This window comes from Urocampus carinirostris, chromosome 3, assembly GCF_059441175.1.
Source record: "Urocampus carinirostris isolate Australia breed hairy pipefish chromosome 3, RoL_Ucar_1.0, whole genome shotgun sequence".
Taxonomy (NCBI): domain Eukaryota; kingdom Metazoa; phylum Chordata; class Actinopteri; order Syngnathiformes; family Syngnathidae; genus Urocampus; species Urocampus carinirostris.
This window is the reverse complement of record NC_142351.1, coordinates 39,494,193-39,518,860: the sequence shown is the minus strand read 5'-3', so window position 1 is coordinate 39,518,860 and position 24,668 is coordinate 39,494,193. Positions and strand designations below refer to the sequence as shown.

General features: G+C 41.0%; 1 protein-coding gene across 5 annotated transcripts in view; it reads left to right on the top strand.

The window, feature by feature from the left end:
* The window catches only part of LOC148369678 (voltage-gated delayed rectifier potassium channel KCNH8-like), a 40,936-nt gene that overhangs the window by 3,502 nt on the left and 12,766 nt on the right, over nucleotides 1–24,668 (top strand). For all 5 annotated transcript variants that reach the window (XM_088331792.1, XM_088331791.1, XM_088331790.1 and 2 more), the window contains exons 2-11: nucleotides 4,403–4,636; nucleotides 7,115–7,246; nucleotides 7,334–7,479; nucleotides 8,580–8,838; nucleotides 11,260–11,417; nucleotides 12,712–12,919; nucleotides 14,295–14,669; nucleotides 18,653–18,852; nucleotides 19,667–19,916; nucleotides 23,326–23,540. In XM_088331792.1, the coding sequence (XP_088187918.1) occupies nucleotides 4,403–4,636; nucleotides 7,115–7,246; nucleotides 7,334–7,479; nucleotides 8,580–8,838; nucleotides 11,260–11,417; nucleotides 12,712–12,919; nucleotides 14,295–14,669; nucleotides 18,653–18,852; nucleotides 19,667–19,916; nucleotides 23,326–23,540 (2,177 nt within the window). The remainder of the gene's footprint in view (nucleotides 1–4,402; nucleotides 4,637–7,114; nucleotides 7,247–7,333; nucleotides 7,480–8,579; nucleotides 8,839–11,259; nucleotides 11,418–12,711; nucleotides 12,920–14,294; nucleotides 14,670–18,652; nucleotides 18,853–19,666; nucleotides 19,917–23,325; nucleotides 23,541–24,668) is intronic.

Here is a 24,668-nt window from a genome sequence, read left to right as displayed (position 1 = left end):
AAATACGTATGTTGGGATGAAAGCCTTTGTCCTGACAAAAACAGTAAGTCATTTTTTTCATTTTGGGGGTTGGGGATGAGAAAGTTTCTCATTTCAATTTTTTAAGTTTTGACAAATACGTTTCGTTGTTGTAATAGGAAAGTTTTATGTCCGGACAACATAACAAAATACAAAAGTTGTTCATTAGCTATGTTTTCTTATTGGGATTAGAACACTTTGCAATCTAATGAAGAAAGTTTCTCATTTAAATGAGAAGAGTAGGCAGGTAAGTTTTCTCATTGCTAAAAGAAAGTTTCCTGTACTGACGACAAAACAAAAACAAACGGGCAAACTTTGATCTATTTTATAGGAGGTAGGGGTAGGCGGATAGATCAACATATCGATATTATCAATACTGAACGAGTACTTGGATCGGATATTATTGTCTTGGGATAAATACCATCCATCCATCCATCCATTTTCCGCACCACTTATCCAAAGTAGGGTCGCGGGGGTGCAGCCATCTTCGGGCAGTGGGCAGGGGACACCCTGAACTGGTTGCCAGCCAGTCGCAAGGCACACAGAGACAGACAATTCGTTCAATCATTCACACCTAAGGACAATTTGGACCGGCCAATTAACCAGACTGCATGTTTTTGGAATGTGGGAGGAAACCCACACAAGCGCGGGGAGAACATGCAAACTCCAGAAAGGAAGGTTTTAACACATTCTAACCACTGCGCTGCTGTGCTGCTCACCAATCAACATATTTTTTTACAAATAACATAGCACTTTTGAAAACTAGAGTCAAATAAAAGAAATGCAAATAATGCACTAAAAAATCTACAAAAATTGATTTTATATATACAGTATATATATATATATATATATATATATATATATATATATATATATATATATATATATATATATATATATATATATATATATTGCCCGCTTTGAGACTGGGAGGTCGGTGGTTCGCGCCCCGGCCGAGTCATTCCTAAGACTTAAAAAGTGGTCGGCAGCGCCCTCTGTTGGCTGCGGCTGCATCGGCTCGCTACAACGGGTCAGGTCCAATCGACATTTCGTTCTGTGTACATTGTTACACAGAATGACAATACAAGGAAATTATTATTATTATTATTATTATATATATATGAATTAGCAGAAAACAAGCTACTTTATTTTTATTGGTAAATGCATAAATCTTAATACACACAAATCAATGAGCAATTCATTATTTGTGACAACATTACAATAGTCTGTCAAAACTAGAGCTAATTGAAGAAAATGCAAATGATGCTTCAAAAGTCCGACAAAAATTCCAACATGAACAGAAAACCATCTATTTCCCTATAATAGATTTTAAAATGTAGATATATTTGAAAATGTGCAAATCGTGCAATAATGTTAATGTATGTTATTGTATTGTTCAGCTGTTGTTTGTGCAAATGTTTTGTGGTTGTCTTTTATTAATTAGTGGTTGATGCATTTCCTGTGTGCTGTGCCCAAATAAACTCCACACAGAAAATTCGATCTCATGACCTCAGAACTGTGGCGCACACGCGCTAACCACTGCCCCGCCGTGCTGCTGGATCATTACCAATCTTCCCATTTTAACTAGCACCATCAAAATGATGTTAGTGGATTGTAAGCTTACAGCATTCAAATAGAATGTAACTGTTTTTATACTTTTTTTGCATTGCTGACTTTACTAAGAAATATTGTGCAACGGAAGGTATTTTAGTTGTCTTGTTGACATTGTTATACAGTCTTCGTATTTTTGTTACATTGCTCCTTTTTTGGTTCGATTCAGTTGATTAGTAGAAGTATTTTATTTTTTATTGTGTTAAAGGGTTTTTACATTGTAGTGTTTACACTATTTGCACTTTCAGATTTTATTTTCCATATGTTGTGCTAAGGAAGGTATTATAGTTGTTATGTTGACATTTTCATAATTGTTAGGTTTTTCGTTTTGACTCTCTTGACTTTTGTTCTGCAACAGGTGTGATAGAAATATTCATATTTATATTTTACACTGTTAAAGTTTGCATTGTAGTTATCTATTTTAAAAAAAAGTTTTTTAGCGCCTGAAATCTTTGACTTGTATATTATTCTGATAATAAACTAACTCAAGGAGGACATTGCCCAGATGTTTAATGATCATGACATTTCCAAGGTAAAAGTATCAGTAGCATATCGTTACGATCGATAATACAGTACTGTTTTCTACCGGATCGTTACCAAAATTCCCAGTATCGCTCACCTCTACTTCCTAGAAACAGGCAAATTTTGTTTTATTTTATCGGAGATAATATCTAAAGCCTTGTCCAGGTTGACTTAGTTCCTCTTGTTTGAAAAAGGTCTGGACAGAGAGTTCCCCAGAGGTTTGTCTGTGCTTCATTCATGCATGAATGAGTTTTTCCTCCTTAACCTTTCATATAGTCACTCAATTCACCTTTTTCAAATTTGTCGCTCAGCTCTCTCCACATTCGATCGTAAATGGACGCTAATGAACCCGCTGGAAAATATTGCATACTCAATCACTCTGCTTGAAAATGAATTATGCACAAATATCCCAATAACGTGCTGCCGTTCACGTGAACGTTTTCCTCTCATTACTGGTTTGGATAATTGACAAAGACTCCGTTATAAAGAATGAGCTAAGATTTCTTGGGGAGAACAATAGAGAAGCGGCGACATGGCGGGATAAAAAGGAAAGTCCATCGAAAAGCAGAAGGCGTGTTAAATCGTTCCCTAGGAGAACTTTTGCAAAGGAAGCCGAATCAAGGCTTAGTGCTCTAGAGCTAAAGCAAAATAGAGAGAACCCTGCAGGAAATATTAAAACATTTTTCTTTACTGTGTCCTGTTGCTCAGTGGAAAACACTTTTCCAGTATAGAGTAGACCCAGGGATATGACATTTATCCATTTTGAGGCGGGGATCGCAAAGAGAAATTGCCGTACAGCGGAGTAAAAGAACAAAGGAACCAAAACTTCGGATAAGTCTTCTAGAGCTGACGCGAACAAGGAGAACCATGCAGGAAATATTTATACATTTTCTTTAGTTTACTGTGGCCTACTGCACAGAGACTACACTTTTGCATTTTACAGTATACATTAGTCCCCCTTGGATACGCCATTTATCTGTTTTGAGGTAGGGATTACGCATTGAAATTGCCGTATAGTGGGGTATAGGAACAAAGCAAGCCTAATCAAGGCAAAGTCCTCTAGTGCTGAAGCAAAATGGGCAGGACCCTGCAGGGAATATGAATAGTTTTGTCGTGATTGCTAACTCGAGTCACCTGGAGCAATCACGTGGACGCCCTCTGATTGGCTTATGTTCCCTTCTTAAGCACGCTACGCCCAGACCTCTTCGTCTGAGGTTTGTACCCTGTATGACTCTCCCGATTACCTGTTCCGTCTTGATCTGTTCACCTGATTCTGCCCGCCTCCGATCCGACCTGCTTCCGTCCCACGCTACGATCTTCTCTCCAGCCCTGGTAAACATGACCTGCTAGACTTCCGCACTCCGATTGGCTACGTGTTCCAAAGCTACTTTCCCGGCTCCGCTGCTGACGTCCGACAGCCATCGCGTCTCCCGCTAGCCCTGTACGCTTACCTAAATAAAGAACTGTAACGAACACTCTGGGGTTTCCTGTTCTGGCCCTTCTGACAAGTTTCCATTAATTTATCGTATCCTACTTCTAATAGGAAACATTTTTACAAATTTACATCATGAAGTAGATCCCCAGGACACAACATCAATCCATTCTAAGGTGGGGATCTCAAAGTGAAAATGTATAGCCAGGTATAGCAACAAAGGAAGCCAAATCATGGCTAACTCCTCTACAACTGAAGTGAAATGGGGATAACCATGCAGGAACTATTATTACATTTTTCTTTAATTAACTGTGTCCTACTGCTGTGTTTTACAAATGGCATGAAATGTTGAACTGATGAGGAGAAAGGCATTGTGCCAATGACATATCCTTGTGTTTATGATGCTGTGACGAAAACCAATAGCAGACCAGCATTTTAAAAGACATTTACTAATAGTGGAGAGGCATCATGGAGACGTAACTCGTCATCTAGATGAACACTGGAAAGTATGAATTTTAAGTATTTGAGAGTGCAGAATAAATTGTTGATGATGTGGTTTAGTGGGGAAAATGCCATAAAGAGGGGCTTAAAAACATCTTATCCACACTCCAAAGTGAAACCATCCAAAGGTGGGGACACTATATTCTGAGGTCTCAAACTGTATGCTGCTGACTAAACAAAACCGACCGCAGGACCGAATTCTGTCGAGAAAAAAATAAGAATATAATGGTCCTCCCATGATTGTGATTTACAAAAGCAATGAAAGAATTTCGTCGGAAAATCTGGCCTTGCTAACGGCTTCCAATTCGTTGTCTCCAGACAGCAACTTCGTGCTGGGGAATGCCCAAGTCCAAACGCTGTACCCCATCGTCTACTGCTCTGATGGCTTCTGCGAACTGACCGGCTTTGCCCGCGGCGAGCTAATGCAGAAGAGCTGCACGTGTCACTTCCTGTTCGGCACCGAGACCAGCGGTCACCTCACCTCGCAGATGCAGAGAGCTCTGGATGAGCGGCGAGAGTTTAAGACTGAGATTGTCCTCTACAAGAAGAGTGGTAAGAATTGCTGTGGGAGCTCGATTTTTTTCTATCCACAGATTAAAGATGGACATCAGGTATATACAATAATCCCTCCTTTTTTGTGAGGGTTATATTCCAAAAAGGTCCTGCGATAGTCGAAACCTAGGAGTAGAAACCTTCTCATCTCATCTCATCTCAATAGCTACACCGCTTATCATCAGTAGGGTCGCGGGGGTGCTGGAGCCCATCCCAGCAATCATCAGGCAGTGGGCAGGGGACACCCTGAACTGGTTGCCAGCCAATTGCAGGGCACACGGGGACAGACAACTCACTCGCTCATTCACACCTAGGGACAATTTGGACTGGCCAATTTACCTGAAATGCATGTTTTTGGAATGTGGGAGGAAACCGGAGTGCCCGGTGGAAACCCACGCGAGCACGGGGAGAACATACAAACTCCGCACAGGAAGTCTGGAGCTGGATTTGAACCCACAAAGGAGGTTCCCATGACATGAACTGTGCCGCACAAGCGTTAACCACTGCGCCGCCGTGCTGCGAGTAGAGACCTTGATATTCTCATTTATTGAATACTCTATTACTAATCTAAACCAAAAAAAAAAACAATTTACAGACTCTAGCAAGTTTTACAAACAAAAACACTGTTTTGTTTGTAAGAGATGCTGATTTTTTTTTTACTGTCAAATTGTTATTTTGAAAATAATCTTGCTGCTACATTGCACACAATCAATTTTCCTTCAGATGATATTTCCTCTGGCTTTGGGTGCTTTTATCAGTCCGTGATGGGTCTTAAAGGAACTGGAAAAGATTTGCGGGTACATAATGTAGGCTTGTCAAGCTGTTTTATGTGAATGTACAACCTAGATGGCAACATTATTTACACAAGCACACACAGGCAGAAAGGGGAAAGGCAAGGCGACTGTTTAGCCAATCAGAGTGCAGAGCACAATGCATGATTGAAATCCGGCTAATTGCAAAACCGCAATACAGCGAGTGAATACTGTACAGTAAACTTATCGCACCGTTTGTATAATTTAAATTGATGATTCCACGAAGAACCAATGACAAGAAATTCTGAATTCTTAGCAATCCATTTAGAACATCACATAAACAATTAATCAGACTCAATATTATCAAAATGTTAAATTAAAGCCATAATCTTTTAGAAAAATGTCAGTTTTTGTAGTGTCAAAAGATTTTATAAAAATTTAGTATCGACACCTGCTACCGTTATCATTGACATTCATGTTTCCAGTATTCTATCAGTTTCTAAAATGTGGCATTTAAGTGAGGTTTCTGATAACTGAAAAAAAACAACTTAGTTTTAATTAAATAAGATGTAAACTTATTTTTAAAAATAACCCAAATTTACTAGATTTACAGTAAAACCATTCTTATTTTTTGTCTTTTTAAAAATGAATATGTAACAATGTCATTAGCTTATATGAGGGCTCATTTTAAATTTATTTAGATAGCTATTTCAGATTGGTGCTTGCGGAATAAACTAATCTTGATTTAAACTAATCTAAAAAATATATTCCCATAATTAAACAACTTGCTAAAATGTAGCGTTTAAAAAGTTGACAAGGACAAAGGACTCGCCTTGTACAAGGTCAAAATAAAACAGCATTAAAGAAAATATACACTGGAAAAAAAGTAATTTTTAATATTCAAAATATTAGCACAACTAAAAAGAACCGTTAAAACGTGATAAAAAAAAACAATCTGAATCAAAAGACTTGAAAAATTATTCATTTGCGCAAATAAATAAAAAAAAGATTCTCAAAAATGTGAAAGTGAAAACAAAAATATAGCAAAGAAAAATAAATAGTAAGTAAATTCTGAATTATTTACGAACCAAAAGCCTTCTAGAACAACTGAAGGAGACGTGGGCCTTATCCATTGCATAAAATACAGTAAATACAGGCGGGTTTGTTCTCAACTATCAATTAACATTATTAGTTAATTCTGACCACTGCCACCTTCAGAAGACGAGTGTGGACAGAACCACATCATTGAAATTTTTAAATTTCCTCAACACATTTTTCTTTTAAACCTATGATACAGGGGTGGCGAACACGCGGCTCTAGAGCCGCATGCAGCTCTTGGCCAATAAGAATGCGGCTCTTTGCCTCATCATATTTTCTATATACCGTGGCTCTTTGCCTCGTTTGTTTACTTTAGTTTTTTTCCCCTCTTAAAACACACTTGAATCCATCAGAGTTAATAACAAAAAATAAATAATATTTTGAAATTACTTTGGCAGATTTGTTGTTTTTATGCTGCTTCGGACACATAACTGACTGCCAATCATCTGCGTCTAATGCCGGTCAGTGCGTGGTGTGGCTCTTCGACTCTAACAGTTAAAAATGTTGGCTCTTTGTGTCAAACTTGTTCGCCACCCCTGGTATAGTACAAGTAATCACTCACAATGTCTAGTTATTAGAGTTATGTGTAACAAACGCTGCTACTTTTCTTTAACTTGTCATGGTTCAGGTTGCAAGTTCTGGTGTCTACTGGACATTGTGCCCATTAAAAACGAGAAGAGTGAGGTGGTTTTGTTCCTCGTCTCGCAAAAGGACATCACAGAGAACAAAGACCTGGATCGTGACAAACAGTCTGATGCTGGTGAGCTCAATACATCGGATTGTTTTCTGTGTCCCTACTAGACTAAGCACAGCATTTTTTGGTCATGGGCGTTCTTTACATTTTCAGATGAGGAAACAAGCGTGGAACTCCACAGGATCAGCCGACCGGCCGGCTTCAGCGTTGAGCGCCGCCGGAGTCGGGCCGTCCTCTACCAGCTTTCCGGACACCTCCAGAAACATGACAAGACCAAGAGCAAGCTCAGTATTAATAATGTGAGGAATCCTGCAGACTTCATCGAACATGAGATTTAAATGGACTATTTACGGATTTCAGACATCGATTAGACTTGGTAGTGGTGAGATTTTATTTGAGTGCTGTGTTTTTAGAAGTGCCGGTAAATGCATTTTTTTGTATTAATGTATCCAGCGACTTGCTGGCAACCAGTTCAGGTTGTCCCCTGCCCACTGCCCGAAGATTCCTAGGATGGGCTCCAGCACGCCCACGACCCTACAGAGGATAAGCGGTGCAGATAATGGATAAATAGGTGTACCCAGTTAAGACCATTAAAAAAGAATTCCAGACAGCTAGTTCAAACTAACTAAAGGAAAAATGCCAGCAGCTGGTTATTCAAAATTCTTTTTGGAGATAATTCACACTTATTTTCATTCAAAACATTTTGTGGTATTTTGTGTTTTTCTAGTTTAGTTATCTTTTTATCTACTCAAAAAAATACAATTTTGTAGTAACAGCTAAAAATATATCTTGAAATAAAGGAGTAGGAAAAATAAAAACATTGATCTGCCACCACCTACTGATATGGAGGAATATTACAGTTACTCTGCTGATCACTGTGAAACATCTCAGAAGCTCGACAACATTGTTTTGATTAAAAAAATTTTTGGGGTGATTGTAATTTTGTAATATTGTCTGGTTGTTTGTTTTTTATTAGTCTTACAATAGTTTAAATTTCTTGAAAATGTTATGAAAAATGAGTAAAATCGTGACCAAGTTGTGCAAAACATTATTTGCAGTGTAAGCTAAAATGTCATCTTAAGACCAGGATAGTTTAGTAAAAAATACAGTATATTTACATGAACTAAAAGCAAAGCAGATATGTGTAAACAGTGATTTGCTGCCACCTACAGATATGGAGAAATATTACAGTTACTCTGATGATCACAGCATATGGTTTTTTCCCCCATAAAATATTCTTTTAATTATTCATTGTTTTAAAATTTTTGGTTCTTTGTGAGTATTACATATTTGAATTAAAGTCGGGAAGAATGCTAACTTTCTTACCAAAGTTACTTAAACTTGAAGGTCAATCTTGTCTTTACTAACCAGCATGCTTTTTTTGCCATTTCCTCAAAAGAGAGTTCTGGGAGCCAACGCTAACCCGGTGCCAGAGTACAAAGTGGCAGACATCCACAAGTCCCGCTTCATCCTTCTCCATTATGGTGCGTTCAAGGCCGGCTGGGATTGGCTGATATTGCTGGCGACCTTCTACGTGGCCGTCACGGTTCCTTACAATGTTTGCTTCACGGCGGTGGAAATTCGAGAGGATGGCGCTTCAACGGCGCGCAACCCACCTAGCGTCAGTGACATCTTGGTGGAAATTCTCTTTATGATTGGTGAGGGTTAGATCTGTCTTTAATGTCATTGATAACAACATAGTGGACATAGTTTACAAGAAGATTAAATGTGGCACTCTAGGATAAACGTGTTCTAAAAGCCTCTGAAGAAAAAAAAAATCAGACGAAAAAGAAAGTTAAGACAACTAAGCAAATATTTACTACAACAAAGGAGTTGACATGGAAAATTGCCGGAGCATTTATGCAATAGGTCAATTTTCCTTCTTGCATCTATGAAGAGAAAACCCTAACCTTAACCACCAACCCAGAGGTCAGCATTGAGTGGTCTTGGAGCCACATGTGTCTCTTGGGCACTTTTTCCAGAAACATCTGATAATGTATTAGGACAAATAATATACGATCATTCCTAACGCTTTCCAATGGCTATAGATATATTCAGTATTTCTTGCCTTCCATGAAGCTTAGATAAAGCTATTTGTTTTTTGCGGCTCCAGACATGTTTTTTGGGGGGAGGGGCAATATAGCTCCTTTAACATTTTGGATTGCCAACTCCTGCCCTAACCACTGACCCTTGATCTTTTTGGGGTGTCTCCTTTGTCGGAAGAGGGTTGGAAGCCATACACGGGTGCTGTGCAGTAATCCCTCGTTCATCACGGAAGTTACGTTCCCAAAAGAACCTGTGATGGGCAAACATAAATAGTTTATTTAATTTTTATATATATTTTTTACAGTTATTGTACAATTAAACGATAAAACAAAACCACAGAACAATTTTACGGGCTCAAACATTTGCTTAAAACGACAGTGTGTATTATTTGACCACAAAATACCGCTTTGTGGGCAGCACGGCGGAACAGTGGTTAGCGCATGTGCGGCACAGTTGATGTCTTGGGAACCTCCTGTGTGGGTTCAAATCCAGCTCCAGACTTCCTGTGCGGAGTTTGTATGCTCTCCCCTTGCTTGCGTGGGTTTCCTCCGGGCACTCGGGTTTCCTCCCACATTCTAAAAATATGCATTTCAGGTGAATTGTCCGGTCCAAATTGTCCCTAGGTGTGAATGAGCGAGTGAGTTGTCTTTCCCTGTGTGCCCTGCGATTGGCTGGCAACCAGTTCAGGGTGTCCCCTGGCCACTTGCCGATGATTGCTGCTCCAGCACCCCTGCGACCCTACTGAGGATAAGCGGTGTAGTAAATGAGATGAGTTGAGATACCGCTCTATTGTGTCGTGCAAACCGAAAATAGATGCTAAAAAGGACAAAGAAGATTACTAAGTAATGAGTTTCAAAGTGACCAAAACACACCATTTTTCTTTTTCGCTTGCTCAATCTTTCACAAGGTTTAGGGTTTTATGGGGGGCCCATAGCAGCAAGAAGGCAGACACGTACAGTGTGTCAGTTCCCTAGGTCAGTGTTTTTAAACCTGTGTGCCGGGGCACACTGGTGTGCCTTGAGACCTTGTCTTGTGTGCCGCTGGATTTTGCCATATTTTATCTTTCCCAAAAAATCCAGCCATTATTCAGATTTTTTGCTATCTTCAGACGGGGAACTGTAATAGTCATCCATATCAGTAGGTGGCAGTAGATTTCTATATAATTTATATACTAATTATCTGCTCATGAGGAAGAACAGTATATTAAATAACTTAATTTGTTTAACAAAGCGGTTTAAAATTGCACTGTAAAAATAAAAACATAAATAAAGAACATCATTCTTTTTTATTTTAAGTATTGTTTTCTTCTTTTTGTGTGCTAATTATCTGCTTATGAAGTAGTAGAGTGAAGAATTTGACATAACTTCATTTTCAAACATTTTCGACGGACGGCGTGCCTCGGAACTTTTGTTATAAATAAGTGTACCTTGGTTCAAAAAGGGTTGAAAAACACTGCCCTGGGTAATGCTCACATTATGTCAAATAAAAATAAATTTCTTGACCTATGAGTATTTAGAAAAAAAAAATCATGTTCATATTATAGTTCATGATTTTTGTTTATTATTCAAATAATTATTTACCGGTAGGTGGCGCGTAATAATTCACAATATCCCTTTAAGTGAGCTGACATAAATGCCAACTATCTTGCTGCTACGGGTACCCACAAAGATCAAAAAGGTTGTGCAAAAAATTAGAACTAAAATGGTGAGTCACTGTAGTTTTTAATCCTTCTTGTGTTTTTTAGCACTCATTTTCTGTGGTACTAAATCATAAAGCATCGTCTAGCGGTGAAATATACAGACTGTCCCTTTAAGATATTTGTCACGTCTGGCAGAGGACAGAAGATCAAAGAGTTGGTGGCTGGAGTGAGGGGAGTCCTTAATTATGTAATCGGCAATGTCTTTCAGACAAAGCGGAAACCAGCTGATGATTATCTGTGCTGTGTTGATGACTCTGTATGTCTGCGGCAGGATTTTATTTATTTTCTCATGAATACTTTTTTAATCAGCATGTTGGCTTCGTGTATGTTTCAGATATTGTCCTAAATTTCCGAACAACGTATGTCAGCACTTCTGGTCAGGTAGTATACGACGCCCGCTCCATTTGCATCCATTACGTGACATCCTGGCTTTTCGTGGATCTGATCGCCGCTTTGCCCTTTGACTTGCTCTATGCTTTCAATATCAGCGTGGTGAGTCTGACATTTTCTTTCAATTATTTGTAACTCAAGACTATTATTTGGAATATGTCCAAGCACTCAAAAAACAGAAACATTGTAAAGATCATTTGGTAAATTTTTCAGATTTTAATAGCAATTTATTTTTATTTTTTTCTCGTTCTTATGTGTAAAAAAAGCCACCAAGGACTGTTAGAACTGGTATCAGTTACGGTATTGGCATTAATACGAGACCTGGCATCAGCACTCACCTATTATATACTCACCTACCTATTATACCTTCTTATTTTGTCTGAAATAGAATACCTTTTCCTAAATCTACTCATATACTGACTAATGAGTTCTAAAACATGGCCCTGGTAAACAAAAAGTTATATGTTTTTGTGTAAATGGAAATAGGTTCTCCTTGTGTGTTGCCTGGTAAAGATTGATTAGAACAATATTAAACAATAGAAACATTTACCAGTATTTGATCATTCGTAACAATTTTCATTGAACATAGTAATCCCTCAATACTTCGTGCTTCGTACTTCACAGCCTTAATGCATCGCAGGTTGAAAAATATTCTGAAATCCATTATCCATAATCGGATATTGCTCTGAGTGTGGGCCGAGCATCAAAAAGTGAACTGCACTCGTGCGGCCCCAATTTATTATCACAGAGTGCATGTTCCTTACCAGCAGAGCGCACTATTGTCGGGCCTGGTAGGTCCTTTATTGGCATTCCTGTATTTTCACCTTGTGCAGGTGTGATCCCTTATCCCCAAACTCATATTGCTGCAAAAAGGGAAAGGCTGAAAGCTTTTTGTTGGAAGGCGTTCCCTTCTGAACTGCACTGTTTTGTCCACAATCCACTATCCTCGTTCAACTATTGCTGAACGCAAGAGCTAGCCAACCGCATTATTTTGGGATTCAGGCCACTGAAGTTTGCCATTGTGGCCTGCCTATAATGAACTGCACTGTTTTGACCATGATCCAATATCCACTGTTATCTATTGCTGAGAGTTGGGAAAAAAAGATCAAATTTGTGTAATGCATAGCAGCTCTTTTTACCATTATTTCAGCCTAATATGAAACACACCCGTATGGAAGCTACCCCTTAACTCTTTTGACTACTGCTGTGAGCGGGTGCTGACAGATTGCGTTAAAGTGGGGGAAGAGGGGCTACTGCACAGATTTTCACATATGGTGGGGAATTCGTGTCCCCTTTAACCCTGATAAATGACGGATTACAATATTCACTTAAATTATTCAAATTTTATTACATTGTTGGGGGATTTTTTTTCATATACTTTCTGTGTATACACTAGAACTTTGGGGTGCACCTATTGAAGACTGTACGCCTCCTGCGCCTTCTGAGACTCCTGCAAAAACTGGACCGTTACTCCCAGTACAGCGCTGTGGTCCTCACCCTGCTCATGTCCACCTTTGCCCTACTGGGTCACTGGATGGCATGCATTTGGTACTTCATCGGCCGCAGCGAAATTGAAAGCAACAGTCCAGCTTCTTGGGACATTGGTTTGTGACTTTTTTGCTCAGCACAAGATTTTAATCTCCGACAACTGTTATGTGTTGGAGTAATGTGTGCCAAATTTTCTATTAAGATTCAATTCCATGTATTGTAAGGACCCAATTTCTTAGTGCTGCCTTTATACAAGCAAGTGCAATGCCACTTCTGCAATAAAAAAAACGAAATATCAGAAAATAAAGTTTATCACCAGACGTGGTTTGTAGTTTTATTACAGCATCTCAATTCTAAATATCCTAAATATCAGCTTTATGTAGTTAAAGACAGAGCCTTTTTAGGTGAGAAAATGGGTTTTAGTGATCCGTCTCACACTGTATTGTGTTTTTGTCACACATCGTGCAGAACAGATAATAAACAATGAGCTCGCCTGTGTAGCATTTTTGTTTGACTTGCAGGGTATTGTCAAAAGGGGTGCTGTGCCGTTAAAACAGCTTCCAGTTGCTTAACATTTTCACAGCATTGTTTTCTAGTTAGCCTTTGGTAGTCAGTAAGTTTCATCTGGTAGGGCCCATTGATATTATATTCTTTGAAAACAGCCACAGTCTCTTGACAAATTAAGCAGACTCAGTTGTTTCAGATTTTGATGAAAAAATACTCCAATTTCCACTTGTCCTGAAAGTGGCGGAACCTTACTGTCAACTTATTTTATTTACGGTCACCATGTCGGAAATGGAGTGAGCTAAAATTCTCACAGTTAGCCAAGAGCAAGGTGGTCACAGGGCTAATGCTATCATCTGGTGAAATTGTGTGGGGTTTTTTTTTATACTAATTTATTTTTTCACTGCGGTCAACATTACTAGTGGGCCACATATTAACCTTATGATAGAAGCCGAGGTCCAGTAGAAAAGTCATTACTGGCTGAGATTGGCCACTGGGCCAGCCTTTGGACATGGAATTCCTTATCCGGCAGGGAAAAGGGAACTGTTCTGTATCTTGCTCAAGGATACATTAACTCAGTCACACAATTGCAAACTTTAAACCCAGAACATTAGTTCAAGCCATGTTGACCTCATTAATCATTCATAAGCTAATTTAAAAAGGCAGCACAACACAAACAATTCATCACAGCCGTTGAAAAAGGAGTAAATCCATCCAGATTAATTACACAACAAGAGATAACTGGGGAAGTAAAGGGACCATGACTAATGACAAAAGATGACCTTGTGAGAAAACATGCTGCACCGGACACAATAGAAACGAGTCAGGCACGTAAGCCCCGGGTAAAATATGAAAAATTTAACACAGTCAAACAGTAAATTAGAAGCTCCAATGGGGCCATTAAAAGAGCACACTCAGTCTGTCGACAGTGAATCTATCGTCTCAGCATGAAAATAAATGGATCTTTTACCCTTCTGCCCCCAACAGGTTGGCTTCATGAGCTCGCCAAACGCTTGGGCACGCCATACTTCTTGGCTCCGCTGACCTCCCTACTTGGGGGTCCCGGTTCGCCTCCAGCCAGCGTGAAAGCAGAACTGATTAACTCCAGCCACTGGAACAGGTCTGGGCTGGAAGCATCGACCGGGACTTGGTTGGGCGGGGCCCTGTGGAATGGCAGCAGGTCCCGAGTTAAGGCCCCAGGAGCCTTGGGCACGGCGCTGACCGGCGGTCCGTCCGTCCGGAGCTCCTACGTGACATCGCTCTACTTTGCTTTAAGCAGTCTGACCAGTGTTGGCTTCGGAAATGTATCAGCCAACACCGACTGCGAAAAGATTTTTTCCATCTGCACCATGCTGATCGGAGGTACACACACCTTCAAAATGTTTAAAAGTAAAACGTGTACCTATTCAAACGAGCTTAATTGGTTCCAAGATTGTGCTCACAGCTCTTATTGCATGTGTAGGAAGTGAATTTTCCCGATACCAAATTATTGAAAGTTAACTGGTCTGTTTACAACCTCCCAAAAGGATTCAAGTTAACCCCAAATAGCTAAGAAACACATATCCCTGGTCCCCAAAAACCCATTCAAATAGTTATTAAACATAAAAACACATAAGTAACACATATTGATATGCTATCCACGGAAAAAATGCGAGTTTATTATGAGAATAGAATAGAATAGAATAGAATAGAATAGAATAGAATTGAATATACGTTTATTGTCATTGTTACAAAATGGGTTGACATATTGTACTTTCCATGCAGATTGTTGATGATAAGTGAGCGCTTAATGCACACTTAAAATTAAAATTGTCACTTTAACTACCTTGAAATAAACGTACACACAAATGTATATATGATGTAAGTCTTTCGCCATTCATAACTTGTCCTCTGCCAGACCCTGCTCGCAGAAATAGGGGATAATGTATTGTGGCTGCACTGGTGCAAAACATTTTAGAAATAAAGAACAGAAAAAAGAAAAAAAAATATATATGTATAAAACACCTTATGATGAAACAAAACGTTGGTCCTCAATTTTCCCTCGCCCGGACCCTTCTGGAGCCAGGCCTGGAGGTGGGGTCCGCTGGCGAACGCCTGGTGGCCGGACCTTTACCCACGGGTGCCGGCCGGGCACAGCCCGAAGGGTCGGCGTGGGACCCTCTTCCCATGAGCTCACCACCAAAGGGGTCGGGTGCGTAGAGAGCTGGGTAGTGGCCATGGGAGGGGTCCTTGGAGCAACGATCCCCGGCTACAGAAATTGGCTTTTGGTACATGAAACGTTAACTCTCTGGCAGGGAAGGAGCCTGAGTTAGTGCGTGAGGTAGAGAAATTCCGACTAGATATAGTCGGACTCACCTCCACGCACGGCTTGGGCTCTGGTACCAGTCCTCTCGAGAGGGGTTGGACTCTCTTCCACTCTGGAGTTGCCCGTGGTGAGAGGCGCAGAGCCGGTGTGGGCATATTAGTTGCTCCACGGCTCTGCGCCTGTACGTTGGGGTTCACCCCAGTAGACGAGAGGGTAGCCTCCGTCCGCCTTCGGGTGGGGGGACAGGTCCTGGCTGTTGTTTGTGCTTATGCACCAAATAGAGTCTTATCGGGCCTTCCTGGCCTCTGGGACTCTGGAAGCAGCTGGCAGGTATCGGCTGGCCAAGCGGAATGCGGCTTCGGCGGTTGCCGAGGCAAAAACTCGGGCATGGGAGGAGTTTGGCGAGTCCATGGAAGCCGACTTCCGAACGGCTTCGAGGAAATTCTGGTCCACCATCCGGCGTCTTAGGGGGGGAAGCGGTGTGCCATCGACACTGTGTATAGTGCCGATGGAGCGCTGCTGACCTCGACCCGGGACGTTGTGAATCGGTGGGCGGAGTACTTCAAAGACCTCCTCAATCCCACCGACACGTCTTCCTCTGGGGAAGCAGAGCCTGAGGACTCTGGGTTGGGCTCTCGTATCACTGGGGTTGAAGTTGGTCAAAAAACTCCTCGGTGGCAGGGCCCCCGGGGTCGATGAGATCCGCCCGGAGTTCATTAGGGCTCTTGATGTTGTGGGCGTGTCATGGTTGACACGCCTCTGCAACATCGTGTGGACATCGGGGACAGTGCCTCTGGACTGGAGGACTGTGGTGGTGGTTCCCGCCTTTAAGAAGGGGGACCGGAGAGTGTGTTCCAACTACAGGGGAATCACACTTCTCAGCCTCCCTGATAAGGTCTATTCAGGGGTACTGGAGAGGAGGGTCCGCCAGGAAGTCGAATCTCGGATTCAGGAGGAACAGTGTGGTCTTCGTCCTGGCCGTGCAACACTGGACCAGCTCTATACACTCTGCAGGGTCTTTGAGGGTGCATGGGAGTTTGCCTGTCCGGTCCATGTGTTTTGTGGACTTGGAGAAGGCATTCGACCGTGTTCCTCGGGAGGCCCTGTGGGGGGTGCTTTGGGAGTATGGGGTACCGCACAGTCATATCCGGGCTGTGCGGTCCCTGTATGCCTGGTGCCAGAGTCTGGTCCGCATTGCCGGCAGTAAGTCGGATTTATTCCCGCCAGGGCTGCCCTTTGTCACTGATTCTGTTCATAACTTTTATGGACAGAATTTCTAGGCGCAGCCTTGGCAGGGATGGATTCCGGTTTGGGGTCCTCAGCATTGCGTCACTGCTTTTTGCAGATGACGTGGTGCTGTTGGCTTCCTCAGGCCGTGATCTTCAGCTCTCGCTGGAGCGATTCGCAGCGGAGTGTGAAGCGGCTGGGATGAGGATCAGCACCTCCAAGTCCGAGGCCATGGTTCTCAGTCGGAAAAGGGTGGTATGCCTCCTCTTGCACCAAGTGGAGGAGTTCAAGTATCTTGGGGTCTTGTTCACGAGTGAGGGTGGGATGGAACGGGAGATCGACAGACGGGTCGGTGCAGCATCTGCTGTCATTCAAACCCTGTACCGGTACGTCGTGGTGAAGAGGGAGCTGAGCCGAAAGGCAAAGCTCTCGATCTACCGGTCGATTTGCGTTCCTACCCTCACCTATGGTCATGAACTTTGGGTCATGACCGAAAGAACACGATCCAGGATACAAGTGGCCGAAATGAGTTTCCTCCGCAGGGTGGCTGGGTTCTCCCTTAGAGATAAGGTGAGAAGCTCAGTTATCCGGGAGGAACTTGGTGTAGAGCCACTGCCTCTCCGCGTTGAGAGGAGCCAGTTGAGATGGCTCGGTCATCTAATAGGGATGCCTCCTGGACGCCTCCCTCGGGAGGTGTTCCAGGCATGTCCCACCGGCAGGAGGTCCCGGGGGCGACCCAGGACACGTTGGAGAGACTATGTCTCTCGGCTGGCTTGGGAATGCCTCGGGGTCCCGTCGGATGAGCTGGAGGAGGTGGCTGGGGATAGGGGCGTCTGGGCTTCCCTTTTAACGCGGCTGCCCCCGCGACCTGACCTCGGATAAGCGGAAGACAATGGATGGATGGATGGAAAAAGAAAAACATGTATTACACAAATTTGCCCGGCTCTCAGCAATAGTCATCTTGGGACAATGGTTTGCGGCCAAAACCATTTTGTTTCAGGCAGGCCAGAACAGCGCACCTCTTTGCAAAAGTGCCTCTTATTGGTTCTTGCTCACAGCAATATTAGATTGGGCATAATGGATCATGGGCGAACTAGTGCCGGTATTTTTGGCGTAAATACAGGAATGGCAAAAAAAGAGTAACCAGGCCTCACAAAATATCTATCCTGCCGGTCCTAACACGCAACAATATGGATCAGGGACGATGGACTCCAACCTAATGAGTGCCGTTAGCTTTTTGGGCCACGAGGCCCTACAAAAAAAGCACTCTGCAGGCCCCCACTCAAAAGCAATCAGAATGGATTGCAGAATATTTTAAACCCCAAATTCACTGAGGCAGCGAAGTATAAAACACAAAGGAGCAAGAGATTGAAGTAAACCATTGGCAGAAAAAAATGCTCTCTTTAACTATTAAATGAGTATAAATGATTTGTATAATAATACTTCTGTAATGGATCATGATGCGTTCCGGATTGTTGTTAGGACATTGAATTGTTTGAGTAGTAGTGATGGGGTTTTTCAATCTTCCTACACATTCTGAAATACATCAAGGTTTAATAAAACGTCACCCAAAACAACCACAAATACCCAAAATATTGATACAACTTGTACCTATTAAACATTAATTATTGAAATGTGTAAATAAAGATCAAACATGAGATAAAAACTATAAAACAATTCTAAATGGTTTAGTGTACTGTTCCAAAATGGGATTGAAAATAAGAATATTTTATTCTGCCAGTGGGGTAAGAATGTATTTTCATAGTGCATGGACCCGTTTCATTGTACTATTTCAATTCTTCTTCCCCCTTAGCGTTGATGCATGCAGTGGTGTTCGGGAACGTGACGGCCATCATCCAGAGGATGTATTCCCGCCGCTCCCTTTACCACACTCGCACAAAGGACCTTAAGGACTTCATCAGAGTGCACCGGCTCCCCAAAGCCCTTGAGCAGCGCATGATGGAATGTTTTCAGACCACTTGGTCTGTCAACAATGGCATCGACGTCAGTGAGGTACGATTGTTGAATCTAAGTTTAGGATCAGGAACAAAACCTCTCAAATTTTTGCCTACTTTCCATTTTTAATTATATTTTGGGGAAAACTACAATTGCATTAAACATTTTGATACGATAATCATTTTATGTTTATTATACAAAAAAAATCCTGAAAAGGAGAGCAACTTAATCAGAGTTTTATTTCTGAAATTATTCTCCCTGGTGATAAAAAATACTTGAGAGATTTCCTAATTTCAGAAAAAAATATTTTAACCTTTTGGCTAAAGAATTTGCTCATTTTAAGTATAATTGTTTTTTTTCTTTTTTTTTTCTTTTATCCTCTTTTTTAAGAGTAAGTAAAATAAGAAATAATATGCCGAAAACAAGCAACATCGTAGGTTTTTTTTTTTTTTTCAGAAAATAATGCTCAAAATGACAAAGTTATCAACCACTTTTGACTAATCTAGTGGCCTCTTTTTTGCTGTGCATTCAGGTGTAGCCAGTCAGCGGGTTTTTGTAGGTCGCATAAAATGAAATGCACAGTTGTGGCTGTGCTCCATTATCTCTGGTCGACTATTGCTCTGAGCAGGGCCTGCCAGAGCACAGGTTAGAAAGGAGGGAAAACTTCTTCAAGGAGGCGTTCCATGATCATAGCAATACGTCTACAGTGGTTTGGGAAGAAAAATAGCTTGAAATTATCATCTTGTCAAACGTTTAATGTTTTTATTATGTTCACAAAAAATATTCAACTCATTCTATTATGCACCACAGTATTTCTAGTGTGCTTCCATTTTACCCCATCCATAATATTTTATTCATGCCCTCTCTACAGCTGCTGAAGGACTTCCCTGACGAGCTAAGGGCCGACATCGCCATGCACTTGAACAAGGAGTTGCTGCAGCTGCCACTCTTTGAGTCAGCCAGCAGAGGTTGCCTGCGCTCGCTCTCACTCATTATTAAGACTTCCTTCTGCGCTCCCGGGGAATTCCTTATCCGGCAGGGAGATGCCCTCCAAGCCATCTACTTTGTGTGTTCTGGCTCAATGGAAGTGCTGAAGGACAACACTGTCCTCGCCATTTTGGGTAACGGAAATATTTTGCAGCACATCATCACTTGATGTTCAGAACCTTGGACAGCACCATGGGTAGCGAGTGATAGGAAAAAAACAACAAACTTGAACTGCACTTTTAGCTGAATACATCCATACCTCAGTACTGTACTAGTGTTCAAACACCAAAATGTTCGAGTACCGAACCGTTATTTATTTTGATATGTTCGTACATATTCTCAAATACCCAAAATACTAATAAAACGTGTACATAAGAAACCACATATACCCAAAATCTTAATACATCTTGTACCCAAATAATCATTAATACCCAAAATATGAATATAAACAATATAAAACCATTTCCTGTACTGTTGGCCAGGTATTCAATGTCAGACACTTCTATACCGTTCCCAACATTTCCTACCTTATCTGGTTGTTCTCACTGTTTTAGTTTTCCTTCCCCTTATTACTAACTTTTTGAAACCCGATATTATTAGCAAATGAGGGCAATAAAACACATTAAATAAAAATACATTTTCAACGTTTATTGTCGGAATATCTCTTTCGAATTTATGCAAGCCGACCAGGCAAGAGTAAACAAGATTGCAACGAACTCAGCCATGCATTCAGCTGTGTCTGGGTTTTTGTTTGAATACCGCAGCAAATTACTTGAAAACTGACTCGAACAAATATAGAGTCGTTTTAGCACCGAAGTATCACTGTACATGTTTTAGACAATGTTACTTTGAAGTCATGTTAGAATACAAAACATGAAAAAGGGCTTTTAATTTTGCCTAATTTCTCAAAAAATGCAGTATTCTAGCCAATTAACATGCCTCTTTTGCAGCCAAGTTTTGCATCACTGCAATCACACTGTCTATGTTTACAGGCAGTCAATAAAATGATTGGATATTGAATATTAGATATCTGGAGTGTTTTGAATGAATCTTATGCATGTCAAATCAAGTCAAGTCACATTTCTTTGCATAACCCTCATAGAGCAAATAAGCTCAGTACAATAATGACTACCACATTCCTTTTTTTACTCCTTTGGCTTCCCAACAAGTTTAGCAATTTCAAACACGTCATCTGATACTGGTGGGATCAGGTATCTGAGACCACACCCAAAGAGAAATGATCTGGTCGAGTGTCAGTGGTCCAAAAAAAAAAAGAATTGGCTGAGCAGGCCTGCACTGTGGCCTAGAGATCAGCACGTAGGCCATATGTTGCAACCATCTGGAACACAAGACCAAATCTTTCCGTGACGGCAAATCAGGTGACGGTCTCAAATTTTACCCCATGTTTGCTGGTTCTTGCAACTGAGCGTTTTTGTTTTTTTTTTGGTACTGTACAAGGGAAACTCCCCAAATCGATTAGTATTATAGTGGGAAACTTTCTTTTTTGTTAGTGACTTCCAGAGCTTTAGCAGCCGAAAACTGCCATAATATCCAGCACTTTACCCACACCTTTTTTTCTACCATTGATTCGCTGTGTTGATAAATTTTGTGTTCTATTTCAATATATATATATATATAGGACAGCACGGCGGATGAGTGGTTAGCGCATCAATGGCACAGTTCTGAAGTCATGAGATCAACTCTTCCTCTGTGGAGTTTGCATGTTCTCCCCGTGCTTGCTTGCTTGGGTTTCCTTCGGGGACTCCGATTTCCTCCCACATTACAAAAACATGCCTGTCAGGTTAGTTGGCCGGTCCAAATTGTCCCTAGGTGGGAATGAGCGGGTGAGTTATCTGTCTCCATGTGCCCTGCGACTGGCTGGCAACCATTCAGGGTGTCCCCTGCTTACTGCATGAAGATGGCTGGGATTGGCTCCAGCACCCCTGTGACCCTACTAAGGATAAGCGGTAATGGAAAGATGGAATTCATATAAGAACTCCAAGAACTCAATGTAATGACGTAATTCATTTTTTTATCAGTGTAGGAATTTCTAGCATCCTTTCGAGAAACAAATATTTTTATGGTGGAGTACAAGCAACACCAAGAAGTAAATGTTTTAACTTTTCAAAATTAAAGCTAGAAAAATCCCTACACCCTTAATCACAAAGTGTCTCACAGGTCTGCACAGGTTACAATTACACTATGCCTGATCTTAAACCAAGATGCGGGCAAAGAAAAACTCAAAACCTTAGCATGAGGAAAATAAGAAACCTTAAGAAGGGGCCTCACAAGTGGTAATCCCCCTTTCAGGATGACCTGGGTGCAAAAGTTTTACTATTGAGTAAAAAATACACAAAACATAGTTAACATAAAACATAGGTTACATGTTAACATTTTTCCACCAAGTGCATGACAGCAACAACACCTTGAGCCTATAAAATTGTTCAAAAAGTCCTGGAGAGTTTACATGCCGAAAGACAAACCAATAACCCAGCACATTGTTGCGAAAATTAAAATGACGTCATTATCCAAATATCATGCAAATATACGCTTATAACTTTTGACATTAATGGATGATTTAATTGATGTCACTCACCTTATTCAACCAAGTACCATGCTTGTTTGCTCTTGCTCAAAGCTACACTGGTGTGATTCTTGTATTTACAACAGACCTGGGCACTTCGGTTCTCAGGGGCTGAATATCCTGCATGATTTTAGAAGTTTCTCTTCTTCAATTACCTGTATTATAGAAGAGAAACATCAAAAATCTGTCAGGACATGTGTCCCTTAAGAACCCGAGTGCCTAGTTCTGGTTTACAAGCTGTGCTTGTATGTGACTAGCCCAAAGTATATATTTACACTATACATTTATGGATACACTTGTGGCCTTTTTTGCTATCATGGTATGAATAAAAAAAGGAAATGTCCCTGAAAAATCAACCAGGAAGCTAATATTTTTGTGCATCATTTGTCTCTGTACTTCAATTTGCAAAGTGCTTTCGGATATTAAAATATATCCCGGATGCGCGTGTGCAGATCCAAATACTCGAATGAGTATACTTGCATGAGCAATCGGAAAATTAAAGGAATAAATTGCCTTATTCGCATTTTTGTGGCGTACGTCTTTACATAATCCGAATACTGTCCATTTCCAATCCCAATATTGCTTGAACGTAATCGTAACCGGGGTTTTCATGTCACTTCAACTGCGAACATGAGGCAAAAATGCCATTCGCATTAGCAATCTCGCAGGTTCAAATAATGAAGTGTTCACTTTTTTTATTTCTATTTTGGCTACGAGATGACAAACACTGATGCCACTGCTGTTTTTCAGAAACACAGCTGCACACACATGAATTGCTTTAGCAGCACAGCAATGAATTCCCACCTCAGGAAAATGAGAAAAAAATAGGCGCAACAATGAGCATCGTATCCCTTTTAAAATGTCATCCTTTCAAATTCCTCAGCAAAGAATAGAATTGTTGCACCTCCTCCATTCCAAGGTGTACAATTTTTATCCAAGTCTCTTTCTTTCCATTCTAGGACGTGGTGACCTGATTGGCTCAGACTGTCTGACACAGGAAGATGTGATTAAGACTAACGCTTGTGTCAAGGCTCTGACTTACTGTGACTTGCAGTATATCAGCCTCAAAGGTCTCCGAGAGGTTCTCTGCCTCTACCCCGACTACGCTCAGAAGTTCCTCACGGAAATCCAACATGACCTAACATACAATCTCAGGGAAGGGCACAGCACGGAGGTACGACCACACTCACAAATACAGCAATAGCTTGATACAAATAATCCGTTTGGGATCAGTGTTCGACCACTGAATTGTTGGAGTATATTTTACTGTACGAAGTAATGGTTTTCTTTTTCATCACAGTTCAGGCACTAGGGACAACATTTCCTGTGGTTTGTCTTGGGCATGTACAGCCTGGCTACGCCCATCCCCTTTTCAGGCTGTTTTTTTGGCACAGGTATGACGATATTGATACGAGATCCAAAATCACAGGCAAACCTATTCTTTGGAACAATCACAAAGGAACAAAAGGGCGATTTCGTTTGCAAAATGTTGTATGTTTGAAAGTTTTGTTCGTATTCACATCAACTTTGTGGCAATGACTTTATGTCTTTTGCCTGTCTGGTAAAGGCATTTGCATTTTCATACATATACAGTATGCACTTTATGTAATGTAATCATATCCAATATTACAAGTATCAGATCAGATTCAGATTCAGATATACTTTATTGTCATTCTAGTACACGTGTATACAGAACGAAATGTTAATATATCTGACCCGCACAGTTTCCTTGAATGTACAGATATAAATAAAATGGTGTATTGGGTTGGAGTATTGAAGTACTAATAATATACTAAATAATTATGGCTATGTATAGTATTATACAGTAGTGCAAAGAGTGCAAGAGTAGCAGCTAACCAGATGTGCAAAATGGGCAGTCAGGTAAACAAGTCATTGTACATTAACAATAACACTGTAGTACGATGCAGAGGAGAACATATGTGCAAAGGAGTGGCTAGGTATAAAGAACTAGTGCAAAAAAACAAAACAGACAAACAGATGTACAGATTGGCAGCAGTGTAGACTTACTTTGTGTGTGATTGACCATTTAACAGTCTAATGGCCAGGGGGACAAAACTATTGCAGCACCTCTTCCCAGAGGCTAGCAGAGTGAACAATCCATGATGGGGTCCTGAATGGAGGGGAGAGAAGTCCCAATGATTTTCTCTGCTGTCAAAGGAAAAAATAAAAACATAATGACCATAAGTAAAATTTAAACTGACAAACTTAAAACTTAAATCCTCATTAAAGGATTTGTGCATAGTGCTAGCTTGTAACATGCTTATAATCATGTAGGTAAAAT